This window comes from Narcine bancroftii, chromosome 9 (assembly GCF_036971445.1).
Source record: "Narcine bancroftii isolate sNarBan1 chromosome 9, sNarBan1.hap1, whole genome shotgun sequence".
NCBI classification, from domain to species: domain Eukaryota; kingdom Metazoa; phylum Chordata; class Chondrichthyes; order Torpediniformes; family Narcinidae; genus Narcine; species Narcine bancroftii.
In genome coordinates this window covers 73,850,003-73,867,281 of record NC_091477.1, presented here as the reverse complement: position 1 = coordinate 73,867,281, position 17,279 = coordinate 73,850,003, and the positions used below count along the sequence as shown (strand labels likewise).

The 17,279-nt window shown below is 46.2% G+C and overlaps 1 protein-coding gene across 15 annotated transcripts in view; it reads left to right on the top strand.

The window, feature by feature from the left end:
- The window catches only part of LOC138742284 (ephrin type-B receptor 1), a 507,783-nt gene that overhangs the window by 300,259 nt on the left and 190,245 nt on the right, over nucleotides 1-17,279 (top strand). For 14 of the 15 annotated variants that reach the window (XM_069896471.1, XM_069896465.1, XM_069896467.1 and 11 more), the window contains one exon: nucleotides 14,177-14,332. In XM_069896471.1, the coding sequence (XP_069752572.1) occupies nucleotides 14,177-14,332 (156 nt within the window). Of the gene's footprint in view, nucleotides 1-43; nucleotides 143-14,176; nucleotides 14,333-17,279 lie in introns of those variants that run through there. The other variant, XM_069896483.1, reaches the window with a different exon arrangement.

Sequence of the window (17,279 nt, the reverse complement as noted above, 5' to 3'; positions counted from 1 at the left end):
TGCTGTGTATCAATCCAACAAGTTTCATTTCTCCATTCTGCAGGTTTATTTCTTTGAAATGCTCCAACCTGTCCCCTCTTCCGACAAGATGTTACCAACCATTATGATGAAAGTTAAAACACAATACCAAAGAAACTCAACAGGTTTCATACCATCACCCACTGTGAGCTCATTTTAACTGGTTTTGAAACCAACTAAATTTGAAGTTGTTTTTAAACTGTACAAAATATATTTGCTCAGATATATGGCTAGAGGGGTTTCAGAATGACTTGGACTAAATGCAGGCAAATGGGACTAGCCCAGAATGTTAGCTTGATTGGGAGGGCCAGTAGTGTGATTTATCACTCTATTAGTCAACCTAGAGCGGAGACAACGCTGGAATCCTCAACATCCATTGGAGCGCTTACACCCCTAACGTCGAAGTACTCGAGATGGCAGAGGTCGACAGCATCGAGTCCACGCTGCTGAAGATCCAGCTGCGCTGGATGGGTCACGTCTCCAGAATGGAGGACCATCGCCTTCCCAAGATCGTGTTATATGGCGAGCTCTCCACTGGCCACCGTGACAGAGGTGCACCAAAGAAAAGGTACAAGGACTGCCTAAAGAAATCTCTTGGTGCCTGCCACATTGACCACCGCCAGTGGGCTGATAACGCCTCAAACCGTGCATCTTGGCGCCTCACAGTTTAGCGGGCAGCAACCTCCTTTGAAGAAGACCGCAGAGCCCACCTCACTGACAAAAGGCAAAGGAGGAAAAACCCAACACCCAACCCCAACCAACCAATTTTCCCTTGCAACCGCTGCAATCGTGTCTGCCTGTCCCGCATCGGACTTGCCAGCCACAAACGAGCCTGCAGCTGACGTGGACTTTTTACCCCCTCCATAAATCTTCGTCCGCGAAGCCAAGCCAAAGAAAGAAAAAAGTCAACCTAGACAAAAGTCCGTTGAACTACCAGTAAATGATGTGCAATTATACCATGATGATTAAAAGGAAGTCTTGCAGTCTGGTGCAGTCCCCAAAAGTGCTAGAAAAATTCAACAGTTCACGCTCCGTCCATAGGAAGTAAAAGGCAGTTGACAGGCCAGGCCTGAGCCCTTTGTCAGGAGTTTCGAAAATCAGACAGACACCTGAATTAAAAACTTGGGAAGAGAGTGGGAGGGGTAGAGGGAGGAGCGCAGGCTAACATGTAAGAGGAGAGAGGGTGGGAGAGGTAGAGGGAGGAGCACAGGCTAACATGGGAGGGGTAGAGGGAGGAGCGCAGGCTAACATGTAAGAGAGGAGAGGATGGGAGGGGTAGAGGGAGGAGCGCAGGCTAACATGTAAGAGGTAAATAGGTGGATACAGATGGGGTGGAAAAGAAAAAGGGGGAAAGGTCAATGGAGAAGGAAGGGAAGTGGGTGGGGAGCTGGAGGAATGGTGGCCGAGGGGTAGGGAAAGAGAGTGACTAGGGTCACACAGCGTGGAAACTGGCCCTTTGGCCCAACTTGCCCACATCAAGCGAAACCTCCCACCCCCACCAATCCCACTTACCTGCGTTTGGCCTCTAACCCATCCTATCCATGCATCTGTCCCAATATTTCTCAGACATTACAATTGTACCTGCCTCGTACCTCCTCCAACAGCCAATTGCATTCATCCACCACCCTCTGTGTAATAAAGGTTACCCCTCAAATTCCGGTTAAATCATTGCCCCATCATTTTAAACCTATGTCCTCTGGTTACCGATTTCCCTACTCGGGGCAAACAGAATAATACTCCGAATGGAGCCTCACCAATGTCTTATACAACATGACTGCCCAACTTCTATGTTCAGTATACAGCCTGAGAAGTTCAATGTGCTGAAAATCTTTTTGACCACCTATCTACCTGTGACACCACTTTCAATGTACTGAATACCTGATTTCTTCGATCCCACTACTCTACAATATTCCCCAGATCCCTTCTATTCACTCTATCAACCACCTGCCCAACAAATAATGTTCATGAATCCCAGGATCAATGGGCAGAGCTGACAGCTGTCCCAAGACATGGACAGTTGGCAATGATAGGCCCTCACCCTTTGCCTCAACCCAGCGAGAACTCACTCCCAAGTGTAGCCCAGGCTAAAAAAAAACAAATAAAAGCAGTTCAAATGTGTCCCACCCTGCTTTGCATCAATTAAATTGATTGATTTGAAGAAGATGAATGACATTTGCATGAAAATGCAGAGAGAAGTAGATGGCATCGGACTCTCTTCCCTGTATCAGTGAAGGGAAATAAAATATTTTTCATTAGCACAGAGCTTGTCGAGATCAAATTGCTCAAATCTTTCTTGGAGGTAATGTCTCTTTAATAACTAGGGAGGATGAATATAAAAACAACAATAAGCGATATTGGTTTTTAAAATGAATAGATGCAATAAGCAAAGCAGTTTATTTTGATCAGATAACTGGCTTATTTTCATAAGGAAGGTTTTGAAAGGATGTAATTCAGTCGAATATCAAATCCTATCCAATTTTCAAGAGACGGTCTCTTTTAAAGAAAAAGATTGGAGAAAATTGAAATAAACATTTTGAATTATCTTCATCATGGAAGTGTGAGAGAGCACAATAAATGTTTCTGAAAGCAGGGAACTGGTTGTAATCCTCCAGTGGTTGCCTTTGAAACCAGTTGGGGAGTAGACTGATACGTTTATCAACACTGGACATCAGCCAATGCAAGAATATCAGTGTTTTCTTAATCTCGCAATTACACATACCAGCTTTTATCACAGTGCAACTGTATTACAGGCAGCATGAGGCCACTGAATGATCTGGCTGGAAGCCTGCAGTTTAAAAACTCCTGGGTGTCGCTTCCAGCAGCTCTGCAAGCTGCCCTTAGTTGATGCCAATTACAGCTGCAAACACATACTCTCTGATCAGTCAGCAATCTCTCCAAAGTCCGCGGAAGGTGAAGGAGAGTTAAGAACACCCGATCCGATCCTTTGAAAGTGTTGTTGAAAATTCCCTGACCTCGGAGGACTCTCTGGACAATTAAGTCACTGCCCAGAGCGTAGGAGCCTGCTTGCGCACAGAACCGTCCCAGGCACAGCAGCGAAAGGACTCGATCGCTCAGTCTGGTCAGTGCACTGCGGCAGGTCTCCCTGATCTTCATTTGGAGGGTTGGCAAGGAATTGCTCACCCTCCCGAGCGAAGGCAGACTGAGCTTAGGTTTAACATCTGAAAGATGGTGTCTCTCCCAGCACATGTTCAGTACTACAGTACGATGGTGTAGCACTGAAGCAGGCCCTTCAGCCCAACTCATCCCTCCAGACCAATGTGCCTTCCCGAGCTAGTTCAGCCCACATCCCCCTTTTCTATCCACGTACCTGGCCAAATGTCTTTTAGTTGTTGTAATTGTCACAGTGTAACTCTCTCTCCTGACTTTATACCTATGACAATTTGCTTTGTACTTCATTACCCAGGAGACCCAAGACTGTGATCGACTAACCTGACAATGCCTGTCATGATTTCATAATACTCTATAAAGTCACCCCCTCACTCCAGAGAAAGCTTCTGGATTGGGTTCTGATCCTCCGAAATTCTGACCTCAGGGCTGACATTTTTGGAAGTCAATTGAATTGTATGTTGCTGTTCAAAATGGGCCTCGAAGGGTTGTACTGCTGTCCACCCCAGCGGAGGCACCATTAACCCACATGCCGCTGCTTTTTCTCAGAGAAATAGCATTCACAGCTGCAGTTGCCATGAATTCTATTTGATGATCACCAAGCCTGACCTCAGTATCATCTGGCACCAGCTTGGTGAAGCTGAAAACACTTCCAACATGAGCATTCTTCCACCAGTTACTGAAAAAAAAGAGTCAAGGGGCATGAAGACAAGCAAAGGGACATGACAGAAAAATGCAAGGTTCATTTGTTTGTTGTGAATTTTGTAAAATTTGTGGCACTATTAACGGGAGTTTTATTTTGTGTTATGTCCAAGTAGGGTGGACAATTAGAGGGAGATACAGCACAGAAACAGGCTCTTCAGCCTATCAAGTCTGCAATGACCATTAAGCACCCATGTACACTCATCCCATTTCATTTCCCTCACATTCACCTCCACCCTCATTCTACCCTGACTTGCCCACCAGGAAGAATTTACAATGACCTTTGAGATTTGGGAGGAAACTGGAGCACTCGGGGAAAACAGGGAGAAGGTGCAAACTCCACGCGCATAGCGTCTGAGGTCAAGGCCAGGATTGAACCTGGATCTCTGCAGCTGTGTGCCAGCGACTCTGCCGCTGTTAGTCATACATGGGCTTGTTGAGGAATCGGGTTTGCACTGACTGATTTCTTGTAAAGCCCGTCAGAAAAAAAAAACTCCTCCCTGCTGCCTCATACACACCAGCAATCACTTTCTAACTTACTCCAGGGGCTGCCAGTAATACATGTGGGATTGCACTGTCTGCAGTAGGGCACGTGGAACCCTGTTACCCTGTGCATTCAATAGCACAGGTCTGGTCAATGTTGCTGCACTCGCTTGTTCCATCAGATCAGGTCTGGCAGAGTGTCTTTCATTGTGTGCAAGCTGTTTATGTGCATGTAGCTCATGAACCAGAGCCTCCTGCCTTGTCAAGGTTGCATTACCATTGCTAGCCACCTGCCCATTGGTAGGGTGGCTGGAATGCATGTGGCAGATTGCCATAGAGAGAAAGCATTTTGTCTACTCCAGGGGACTGAATGTTGACCTAGATTAGGTGCTTGCTTGTGCATTGGCTGGGCTTTGAATTGCAAACTGTTAATCTGCTCATGTTTCAAACTTTGGCCCTGAGGCTCCCAGACCTCATTAGGCCACCTGGATCAGTAGTGGCAGAGCAGATAATTCCTACCAGGGTGTCCAGTGCTGAGGGTGGAGTGGCTGGCAGTGTGACTTCCTCTTGATAATGTCCCCCTGAGCGTCACACTTGTACGCTTGAGAGTCCTCCTCCTCGCCTCCCCTCTCCTCTTCCAAGAGCTTGTTCTGCTCTGTGGCTGGGTGCATATTCTGACACCTGTGCCTTGGCTGGTACTGCTGTATCCCAGGGGGAATAGCCTACCTCCCATGTCTGGGAGCAAGTGGCCATGGCAGAAGCCTGAAAGTCAGCTGGAAACCTATAGCTGTGAGGAGAGGTTGGGCAACTTGGGTAGCGTCAGCGCCTTTACAGCGCCAGCGATCAGGACAGGGCTGTCTAAGGAATTTGTGTGTTCTCCCTTTATCCGCTTGTGTTTTCCCTGTGGACTCTGGTTCCCTCCTACCATTCGAAACGTACTGGGGGTGTAAGTTAATTGGATGTAAATCGGGTGCCACAGACTCGTGGGCTGAAATGGCCTGTTACCCTGCTGCATGTCTAAATTTTTTTTAAAAGTTTCCTCTGAAATATTGGAGGCTGAGGGGTGACCCAATAGAGATTCATAAAATTATGAGAGGCAGTCAGAATCAATTTCCAGATTAACAAATGCCACATATTAGAGGACCTATGTTTAAGGTCGGGGAAGAAAGTTAAGGGAGATATGCAGAACCAATATTGCTCATGGAGATTGGAGGGTGCCTGGAATGGGCTGATGATGTAAGCAAACACAATAGTCATGTTTAAGTGACGTTGAGGCAGACATGTGAACATGCAGGGAAGAGAGGGATACCTATCATGTACAAACAGTTTTCATTTATTCAGCATCATGTTCAGTGCAGACTCTGGGCCAAAGTTTAAGTTCAAGTTTATTATAATCTGACTTCAGAAACAACCAGACGAAACAGCATTTCTCCTGACCACGGTGCACACACAATACACAGCACATAACAATCATATATATACAAAAATACAGAAATATTTTGGAATAATTTACTCGATTAGAAAATACAGTTCATCAATCTCACCGTCTGTGGGAAGAAGTGATTTCCCAGCCTGGCAAGTCCTGATTTTGATGCTCCTGTACCTCCTTCCTGATGGTAGTGGGTCAGAGACACTGTGTGCTGGATGGATAGGGACCGATACAAGTAAGACTCCCGGTGAATGTCACCAAGAGTGGAAAGGGAGACCCAGTGACCTTCATGGTTGTTTGGATGATCCTCGTTGTTGACTTCTGGTTGGAAGCTTTGCAGCTACCGCACCACACAAAGATGCAGCCAGGCAGGGCACTCTCAATTGTGTTCCTGTAAAATGTTGTCAAGGTGGGGAGCCTTGCCCTCTTCGATCTCCTTAAGTGTAGACACTGCTGCACCTTCTGGACTAATGGAGTGATGTGGGCCCAGGATCAATTGCGCGTTATATGCACACCAAGGCACTTGGTGCTCTGCACTCTCTCCACGACGGAGCCAATGAAGTGTAGTGGAGAGTGGTCGACCCTTCGACCTCCTTAAGTCCACAATCATCTCCTTTCTCCTGTCCACATTGAAACTCAGATTGTTGTTCTCACTCCATTTTATGAGCCTCCCAACCTCTTCTTCTCTGGGAACCAACTCATCATAGTTGCTGATGAGACCATCCACAAACTTGCTGCACTGTTTGATCTGAGTTCTTGAGCGCACTATCTACATCGTTGCTCACAAGTAGCACCAGACTCTTAATTGACTAACAATGGCCAGAAGGAATCACCCAGACACTTGTCCATACTTAATGAATGATTCCCATAAGTAGTTGTACATATCCAGCTCTGATGGCTTCACCAGCATCTCTTACTGTGTTGCACACAGATTGATGTCATAATTTGCTTCGTCTGCATAATTATTCTTATGACCTGGAGTGTCAGGGAATGAGGGGAGATTTGATGGAGGTATCCACAATTATGATGGATACTGATAGAGTAAATGCAAGCAGACTTTGTCCTCTGAGGTTGGGTGAGACAAGAGCTAGAGGACGTGGGTTAAGGGTGAAATGTTCAAGGACAATGTTAGAAGAAACTTCACGCAGATAGTGGGAAGAGTGTGGAACAAAGTGCCAGCTGAAATGGTGAAAGTTGGCTCAATTTCGGCCTTTAAAATAAATTTGAACATGCACATGAACTAGAGAGCTATGGTCTGCGTGAAGGTCAATGGGACCAGGCAGAATAAAATAGTTCAGCACAGATTGGATGGGCAGAAGGGCATATTTCTGTGCTGTAATGGTTCTTTGTTTCTAATTTTGGTGAACATGGTCATTGACATTTTCTGCCACATGGCCTCCAGCATGATTCATCAATCAATCATCTGTCTCAACACACCCGCCCATGCCCATGCACAAGCGCACACTCACATGCACACACACACACACACACACACACACACACACACACACACACACACACACACACACACACACACACACACACACACACACACACATCCCCACCACTCTCCCTAAGTACTCTATGTACACCTTCCTGACTGTGTCATATTGATGTACTTTCCTCAACATTGCTGGGCAATTTGCAACATTTTCTGAAGCATACAGTTTAATTTCAAGCTCTACCTCTGCTCTTTCATTTGTGGAGATGGGTGAAAGGCTGATTATAGAAGCTTGAGGAGTGATTGCCTGCCTTGCTGAACACAGGGGCATTGATTGGTTTTAAGTGTGTTTAAAGCTCAGGCACAAACAACCCACAGTCGAAATGTGGCTTTACTTTAACTAATGGTATTGGTGAAGCCTTGGCTGTGCCAAACCTGCACGATTATGTATTTTGAATACATCTTATAGGTGATCTAATTTTTTTTTTGTTGATTCATGTCACAGTTCCTGTGGGGTGGCACGGCTGGTGTAGCCGTTAGCGCAACACGATTATGGCGTCAGCGATCAGGACCAGGTTTTGAATCCCACCCTGTCTGTAAGGTGTTTGTACGTTCTCCCAGGGTCTGTGTGGGTTTTCCCCCGGGCAACTCCGGTTTCTTCCCACTGTTCGAAATGTACCGGGGATGTAGGTTAATTGGCCGGAAATTTGGCGGCACGGACTCGTGGGCCAAAAGAACCTGTTACTGTATGTCTAAATGTTTTTAAATTAAAATAATTTACAAAGAAAGAGAGAAAAAAATCAGTGTATTTAGTTTAAGAAGCCCAGAATATCCCTAAATACTTTACAGATAATTAGGTATCTGTAAAAAAAATCTTTTATAATTGTACTAGACAATTTGTATGCACTACTCTGACAAATACCAGGTTCTTGCTGCAGAGGTCATATGCACAGGTTGCAAAAATAACTTTTTGCCAGCAAAATCATCGAGGGGAGACAAGGTGCTGGTTTAACTTCTCATTCTAATGAAGATCGTTCTCCCTTCACTTTTTGAAAAAGAAATTTTGAATAAATTGGCACAAATGTTAGCTGGGTGAGATCTGAAATTTTATTAGCGTTAAAATGAACTGGGACACAATATGCATATAAATCAGAATAAGTCTACCGTCTCTACTCCAATTCAATGCATCGTTAAATTTAAAGTGTTCCTTGGAAGGCAGTTATGTTCCAACAGATTATGTGTCTGATTCAGTCTGCCATTTAGCCTTTGATCAGGTGGTCTGGTCTTTGAAGGGTGAGGCATATTTCCTTTTCCGATTTCAGATTAATTGCAAAAATGAGGTCACTTGCTGTCAACTCATGCACGTGGACTTCTGTTTATGCATTGGAGTCCTCAGAGTTGAAAGTAATTCATCTTATAAGTTTTCCAGTGAAAACTAATTTTATTGCAAAATTCTCCACACTGACACAGGTTCCTTCATCACTAGCTTCTCAGTTTTGAGGCCACTATCCTTCTCAGACAGGAGTCTTAGAGTCTGAAGAATTAATCTTAATATCATAATATCAACATCGTAAAGGACCCCCATTACCCTGGTCACAATCTTTCCATCCCCCCACTACAGTACCCTTCTCCCGCTTTAAACCTTCCTCCTTCTCCTGGGCACCTTGTTTTAGTCTTCTGCCTGCTCTGGACCTTGGACTTCACCACTCCCCTCACTCATTGCAATTTCACTCCCTCACTACCCATTGCCCTCCATTCTCCACACTAATACCAACCTCACCATCAAACCCACAGGCAGGGTTGGTCCTGTTGTGATCTGTGCACTGACCTCTATCTAGCTGAAGCCCGACGACAACTCTCAAACACCTCTTACCCCTCCAACAGGACTCCACCAAAACTCATCAAACCTCGCGCACTATCTCTGAACTCAATACTTCCAATCAGCTCCCTCACATGGCCTCCAACCTCATTGTTTCTCAACTACCCCATTCTACCTCCTACCCAAGAACCATAAACCCTATTGTTCTGGCAGACCCATTGTTCGTGCATGCTGGGGCCCACCAAACTGGTATCCACCCGCCTCAATGTTCCCCCCCCCGTCCAGTCCCTCCCATCCTACGTCCATGACTCTTCACATGCCCTCCATCACTTCAACAAGTTCCCTGAACTTGACCACCTCCTGTTTACCATGGACATCTAATTATTACACATACTGAAGACCTCAAACCCCTTTGCTTCTTTCTTGACAACAATTCCAATGAATTCTCCTCCACCACCATCCTCATCTGGCTGGCAGAACTTGTTCTCATCCTTAATAACTTCTCCTTTGACTCATTCCACTTTCTCTAAGTCAAAGGGGTAGCCATAGGTACTTGCCTGGACCCCAGCTGTGCTTGCTTCTTTGTTGACTACGTGAATTAATCCACGCTACAAGCCTGCACAAGCACGGTTCCTCGACTCTTCTTCTGCTACATTGACGACTACTTTAGTGCAGCCTCATGCACCCACAATGAACTTGTCAACTTTATCCATTTTACTGCCAACTTCCACCCTGACCTCAAATTCCTTTGATCCATCTCCAGCAACATTTTCCCTTTCCTCGATCTCTCTCCCTCCATCTCAGGAGATGAACTCTCGAAAGACATCTTCTACAAACCCACCAATTCACACAACTACCCTGACTACACCTCTTCACATCCTGTCCCCTATCACGATTCCATTCCTTTCTCTCAATTCTTCCGTCTCTATCGCATCTGCTCCCTGGGCAAGGTTTTCCATTTGAGATCATCCAAGATGTCCTGCTTCTTCAAAAAAAACATGGCTTCCCCTCTACCACCATCAATTTGGCCCTCATCCTCATATCCTCCATTACCCGCACATCTACCCTGGCCCCCTCCACCCCCACACTCAACAAGAATAGTACTCACCTTGTCCTCATCTAACAACCCACCTGCCTCCACATCCAACATTACATCCTCTTCCATTTCCGCCACCTACTATGTGATCCAACCACCAGAAACACCTTCACTTCTTCTTTCCTCTCCACCTTCCGCAGAGACCACTTTCTCTGTGACTTCCCTCGTCCTCTCCTCCCTTCCCACCAATTGCCTCTTTGGTACCTTCCCCTGTTACCACTGGAGGTGCTCCACTTGTGGTCACACCTCCTCCCTCACTTCTGAGCACATTCACTGGAATGAAAGGGTTATCAATGAGGAGCGATTGAAGGCTCTGGGGCTGCATTCGCTAGAAGAATGAGTGGGGGAATCGCGTTGAAACCTATCAAATGCTGCAAGGACAAGACAGAGTGGACTTGGAGAGGGTGCTTTGACAATAAATGTTCACAGTCGCCATCACGTAAGAACAAAATTGGCATTACAGTAGTGCAGCAATGCTTTAGCCTCATAGCTGTTGGAAAAGAACTACTCCTGAACCTAGAAGGGGTGGTCTTCAAGCTTCTGTACCCTTATGCGCAAAGGTAACAGTGAGAGGAGGTTGTGATGGAGGTCCTTTATGATGTTGGCTGCCTTCTTGAGGCAGAACCTCACGTAGAGGCATTCGGTGGATGAGAGGTTGGACCCTGTGATGGTCCTGGCCATGTTTGCAGGCTTCTGTACCCTTCGGCATTCCTGGGCACTCAAATTACAAAACCAGGCTGTGATTTCCACAGTGCACCTGTAGAGGTTTGACAGAGTATACAATGACACGGCAATCTCCTCAGACATCTTAGGGAATCGAGGCATTGATGTGCCTTATTCATGGTTTCCTCTATATTCTGACTGCAGGAGAGACCCTCTGAAATATGGACTGGCAAGAGCTTGAAGATTCTGACTCACTGCATCTCCCTCCCATCAAAGCAGACAGGTGTATGGTCCCTCTACTTCCATGGCACGTCTGGCCTCCATGCTGTATGCCTCTCTAACCACTCGAAACCACTCCCTTGATAGGCCAGCTGGACAGAGTCTTGTCTTAGGACCTTCCAAATACTGCTTCAGTGGCCTGAGGAGAACTACCAGCCAGACACGTGGGGAATTCAGCAGAATTACAGAGGGAAATAATAAACATGGACTTTTTTTTTATTAGTGCGATAACACTTGGCAGGCCAGTAACAGGAGCTGACAGATCTGACAACTTCATAGCGTGGCAGTTTGCGAAATCACAGTTTATTAATTCAAATCTCGGCTTAAGTCTATTACACTGGCAACATAAACGGTAAATGACTCAGGAGGGAGCTGCCGTGTGTCAGAAATGAGCACGAGCTGGCGTCTGCATTGGGACAACAACTGCCAGAGCTGCGGTGAGAGGGACAGCTTCAACTGGTAAACTTGGTGAGCTCTTTCCTGCCATTCTCGCATAGAGTTCCTGATCTACCCTGTGTCGCTCATCTTCCTCCACATCACCCCTTGGTTTCATGCCCCCCCCCCTCTCTCTCTCCCTTTATCTGGCATCTGCCTCTGGCCATCATCCTTCACCCCTTCCTTCACCTGTCCAACACCTCTCACCCTGTCCTTCCCTCTGCACTCTCTGTCCTGCTGAAGGGTTCCGGCCTGAAACGTTGATCACTCTTTCTCTCCCTAGATGCTGCTCGACCCACAGATGTCCTCTAGCATATTGTGTTTTGCTCCGGATCTTTCCTGTGTCTCCTGATTAACTTAGTTCCCATGTAAACAGCGAATAGGGTGATGTCCTGTGATTCGTAGATGGATTGTAAAAATCCTCTGCGTGCTGTCACGACCAGAGAGTTCAGCGCTAGTAATTCCAGCTTCCTCCCACCGGGCCAGCTGGGTGTACAAACCCAAGAGGCTATGCACAACACAATTGAGCAAATGGGTAAAGCTGCTGCCCTGGTGATCCTGGTTCAACCCTGATCTCAGGTACTGCATGGTCTCCCTGTGGCCACAGGTTTCATGATGATGATAAGTTTATTGTGATACATATTGTACAATCCACATATGGACTGAAATTCTCATCTGCTGCAGCCGAACAGATTCTTTGTTAAAACATAAACAACTCATAACAACCATAATGGTATGCTCAATTAATTGAAAAAGAGGCAACAAATAAAACAAAATAGCTAGATCTTAAATATTCACAGTAATCCTCATGCAAAATAAAATAGTAATTTGCAATAGTGTAGACAGTCCTTTTGTGCTATCAGAGCCATCCATGATTAGTGTGATAAAGGGAGGTTCAAGAGCCTGCTAGCTGTTGCAAAGAAGCTGTTCTCGAACCTAGAGGTGCTGTACTTGGTGCCCAAAGATAGCAGTAAGGAGAGGTTGTGGCCAGGCTGATGGGGCTCCTTGAAGCAGCACCTCACAGAGATGTCTGCAACGGGTGGGAGGTTGGACCCTGTTACGGTCATGCCCATGTTTGTTACCTTCTGTATTACTGCGCTCTCGAATTCCCAAACCAGACTGTGAAATGATATACTTTCCATAGTGAACCTGTCGAAATATGATAGACCAGTGGTTCTCAACCTTTTTCCTTCCACTCACAAACCACTTCAAGTAATCCCTATGCCATCAGTGCTCTGTGATTGGTAAGCAATTGCTTAAGGTGGTACGTGAGTGGGAAGGGAAGGTTGAGAATCACTGCTCTAGACCCAATTGTTACTGAAATATTTTGCTTGAGAAAAATTGTCATTGGCCCATTTCCCATTGAGTTCTGAAACCGTGCACATAACAAGTCAATTAGGTATGATTAAAACAGTGGTTTTCAAACTTTTTGTTTCCACCCAGATCCCACCTTAAGCAATCCCTTACTAATCACAGAGCCCCCATGGCATAGGGGTTACTTAAAGTGGAATGTGAGTGAAAAGAAAAAGGTTGAGAACCACTGTGATAGAGTAAAAACACAAAGCTGGAGAAACTCGGCAGGACAAGCAGTGTCCCTTATATGGCAAAGGTAAAAATGCATAACGGACATTTTGGGCTACAGCCCTTCAAAAAGGTATGGAAAAATGTTGGCAGGTGTCCAAACAAAAGAACTGGGGTGGGGTGGGGTGGTGTGGTCGCAAAGGCTGGAGGTGATAGGTGGAGAAGGGAGGGAGGGGACAGCAGTGATCAAGGGGATGCCTACCCTGAAGATCTTCCTCTGTGAAAAATGGTAGAGTATCCCACGATATTCCAAACCTCCTTGCAAAGTCGAGGCATTGGTGAGCCTTTGGCATGGTTGTCTCTGTTTCACCAGGATCATCCGCTTTCCTCCCGCAGACTGGTAGATTGGGTATACACAGTAGACTGCAGATGCTGCAATCCGAAGCTAAACCCAATCTGTGGGAGGAACTCAGCGGGTCTAGTAGCATCAGTGGGAGAAAAGAAACGGTTGACGTCTTGGGCCAGAGCCCTTCATCAAGACTGGGAATGCAGAGAAGAGAAGCCAGTGTAAAGAGGACAGGCAGGGTGCTGGAGAAACTCAGCAGGTCACGTAGCATCCGCAGGAGGTAAAGGGTGACCACTGTTTCGGGCCTGGCCCATTTGCCAGGTGGGAGGAGCAAGACACAAGCCCATGTGTGATTGGTGGACCAGACAGAGGTGAGGTGCGATGGACTGAGACTGTGGATTGGCAGCTGCCAGGCAAAGGGTGGGAGAGGCAAGGAAAAACCGAGGGGTCGGGTAGTGGAAGATGAGTCACTCAGGACTGGCTGCTTGTCAAGGGAGTGGGAGTTGAGGGGAGTAAAATCACAAAGAAAATACTGGAGGAACTCAGCTGGTCACGCAGCATCCAAAGGAGATGAAGGTATATAACCAATGTTTCGGACCTGAGCCCTTCTTCAGGGTTTAAGCCAAAAGCAGGCAGGTGGCTAAGCTGAGTTTACAACTTTCTGTGGTTTGTTGCAGTCGTGGGCAGAGCAGTTTCTGGATGATTTCAGTGACACTTCTAAGTGGAATGATCACACAGGCCGGAGCAGTGATCTCCCTCAACTGCTGGAAAATATGGGCTTGTTTCAGAACTTAAGTGACTCTCTCTCTCTTTTCCAGCATGCCATTCTGGGACTTTCAAGGCAAATCAAGGCAGTAAGATGTGCGCCCTCTGCCCTACCAACAGCCGCTCTTTAAATGAAGCGTCCAGCGTGTGTACTTGTCGCAATGGCTACTACCGAGCGGACTTCGACTCCCCCGAGATGCCCTGTACAAGTAAGTGACGAGCCGACTGCTTGTGAGGAATGTGGCAATGCTTGATGTCCAGGGTCCCTACATCGGGAATACCATAAGACCATCAGTGTGGAATCAGGTCATTCGGCTTACTGAGCCCACCCTGCCATTCCATCACAGCTGATTTATTATCCATTTCAGCTCTATTCTCCTGCACCAATGGTATAGGGAATACTTAAAGTGGTATGTGAGTGGAAAGAAAAAGGTTGAGAACCACTGGTTAAAGGTGAGTGAAATTTAGAGGTCACAGCAGTATGATTTTTACACAGAGAGTGGCAGCGAACAGGTGGTGGAGGTTGGTACAACAGGGACATTTAAAAGACTCTTCTATAAGCACATGGATGTCAGAAAATTAGAGGGCCCTGAAGTGTCTGCACTGTGATATAATGTTCGATGCTCTAAACGGTCAGTCAACATTTTGGGTTAGGACCCTTCATCAAGATTGAAGGGAAGGGGTTATATTATGTGCATAAAGGGGGAGTGAAAGTTAGGGACAAGACAGAAGGTGTGACAGGAAGAGGGAGAAACCATCGTAGTTGGGAGTAGAGGGGAGGTGGGGGCAAGAAAAGATAGAGGGAAAGGGGAAAACGTGCTGAGGTAAGGTGATGGAAACTATGGTGTCAGGGTTTGCTGGATCATGGTCAGTGGTGATCTTCACTTCTTTAATACTTTATGGGCGGCCATAGAGGAAAAGTATATAAGAGTAAAGAGGTTTTTATGAGGCTCTGTGGGGCACTGGTGAGACCTCATTTGGAAAACTGTGTGCACTTTTGTGTCCCTTATCTTAGAAGAGATGTAATGATGCTGGAATGAGTACAGAGAAGATTTACCAGGATGATTCCTGGAATACAATGGCTAACATATGAGGAATGTTTGGCTCTTGGACTCTATTCATTGGAGTATAGAAGAATGAGAAGGGATCTCATAGAAACATTTTGAATGCTGAAGAGATTGGACAGAGTAGATGTGAATAAGCTGTTACCCTTGGTGGGTGAATCCAGGACAAGAGGGCACAGTCTTAGAATTAGAAGGTACCCATTTAAAACAGAGATGCGGGGAAATTTCTTTAGCCAGAGGGACGTGGGTTTGTGGAATTTGTTGCCACCTTCAGCTGTGGAAGCCAGATCACTGGGGCAGTTTAAGGGGGAGATTGATAGGTGTCTAATTAGTCAGGGTATCGTGGGGAAAAGGCCAGAACTTGGAGCTAGATGTGAGAACAGTTTAGCTCAGGGTGGATTTGCAGAACAGACTCGATGGGCTGAATGCTGACTTCTGTTCCCTTACGTTGTGATCTTGTGAACTTCTTTCTTAGAAACTGCCTTGATCACACCCATAACCATGTCATGCTCAGCAAAGCAATTTAGAGATAGTTATTCAGAAAACCTCTCCACACATGGAATCAGGGGTTCCTTAAATCAATGTTCATGCCATTAGGTTTAAGGCTGACCAGGAGTAATATGTGTTTAAATTGAGCCTCACTTCTATAATGGCCTGAGGATAGACATGTCACTGTAGGAAAGGTTAAGGGAGTTGAAACAAATTGCTCCAGGAAGCTCAGAGTTAGACCCCACACTGAGCATAGGTGTTCGGCGAAGTTGTCACCAAATCTACGTTTGATCTGTCTGATGTAGACGAGGCCAGACTGGGGACACCGAACACAGATGAGGTTGGACGACGTGCATGTAACTCTGCCTCACCTGGAAGATCTGTTTGTTGCCCAGGATAGAGCATGGAGGTGAGGGAGGAAATGTAGGGACACATTTTGCACTTTCAGCATTTACATTGGGAAGTGCCCAAGGAGGTGGAGGCCATGTGGAGGGAAGAGAAGACTGGGGAATTTCAGAGACTCGTGTCAGATCAACCGAAAGGTAGAACCAACCATATCAGCTGGAAGGCAGAACTAATTAGATCATTCGGAAGGCTGAGCCAATCAAATCAACTGGAAGGCAGAACCAATCGATTCAACTGAAAGGCAGAACCAATTGGATCAGCTAAAAAGCAGAACCAATCGGATCAACTAAAAGGAAGAACCATTCGGACCAACTAAAAGGCAGAACCAATCAGATCAACCAAGAGGCAGAACCAATCAGATTAACTGAAAGCAGAACCAATTGGATCAACCAGAAAGTGAAAGGCAGTCAGAGCAAATGTGATGAAGTGTGAGGAAGATAATAGACAAACCCATCCAATGTTATTTGCTTCAAACAATGAGGCAGGAAACCCCATGGCAAAGACTCTGGGTGGAAATGGCTTGGCCATTGGTGGTGATGATAAATTAAGAGATTGATGCTGTTGGCCTGATCACGGGGTCCGCGGTAATCTCCCCTAACATATAGATCCCCCTACAGCTTCATACCTTCTGTTCAAGAAAAGCAAGGAGTTGGAGATGTGGCCATTTGCCAAAGTGGTGGGAAAACCATCTGTCACAATGACTGTCCCTCCCCTACTTTCCACCCACCTCCAGTTGGACAGAAGCTTCAGTTCCACCACATGGTCCTGGTTCCCCACTGTCACTGCTCCTCCTGCCTTGGTTCTCGAGTAATAATGTATGGCTCTTCATAGTTAGTGATTCTTCGCTGTCTGCATCAAGCCTTTAGTAGTTTTTATATCCAATAAATATCAATGAAGGAAATGAACGGTATTTTTTAATGCTCCACTCTTCTCCTGGTTTGTTTCGGGAGAATGAGTTGTTGATCCTGGAAAGCTGCCAATAATCCTGATTTTTGATATAACGCTGCATTGGAAGCTGACTCTTCCTTTTGTTCTCTCGGGAGCTGGGCGCTTTTGTCGAGGCCAGCATTTATTGCTTATCCCTTGCTGCGTCCCTGGACTGGGTGGTGTGCTGGCGCAGTTTTCTGGGCACTGTTGTGGGTCTGCCTGGACTAGTTAGGTTCCACAGCTTTCCTTCCAGTTGGACATTCACGATCCA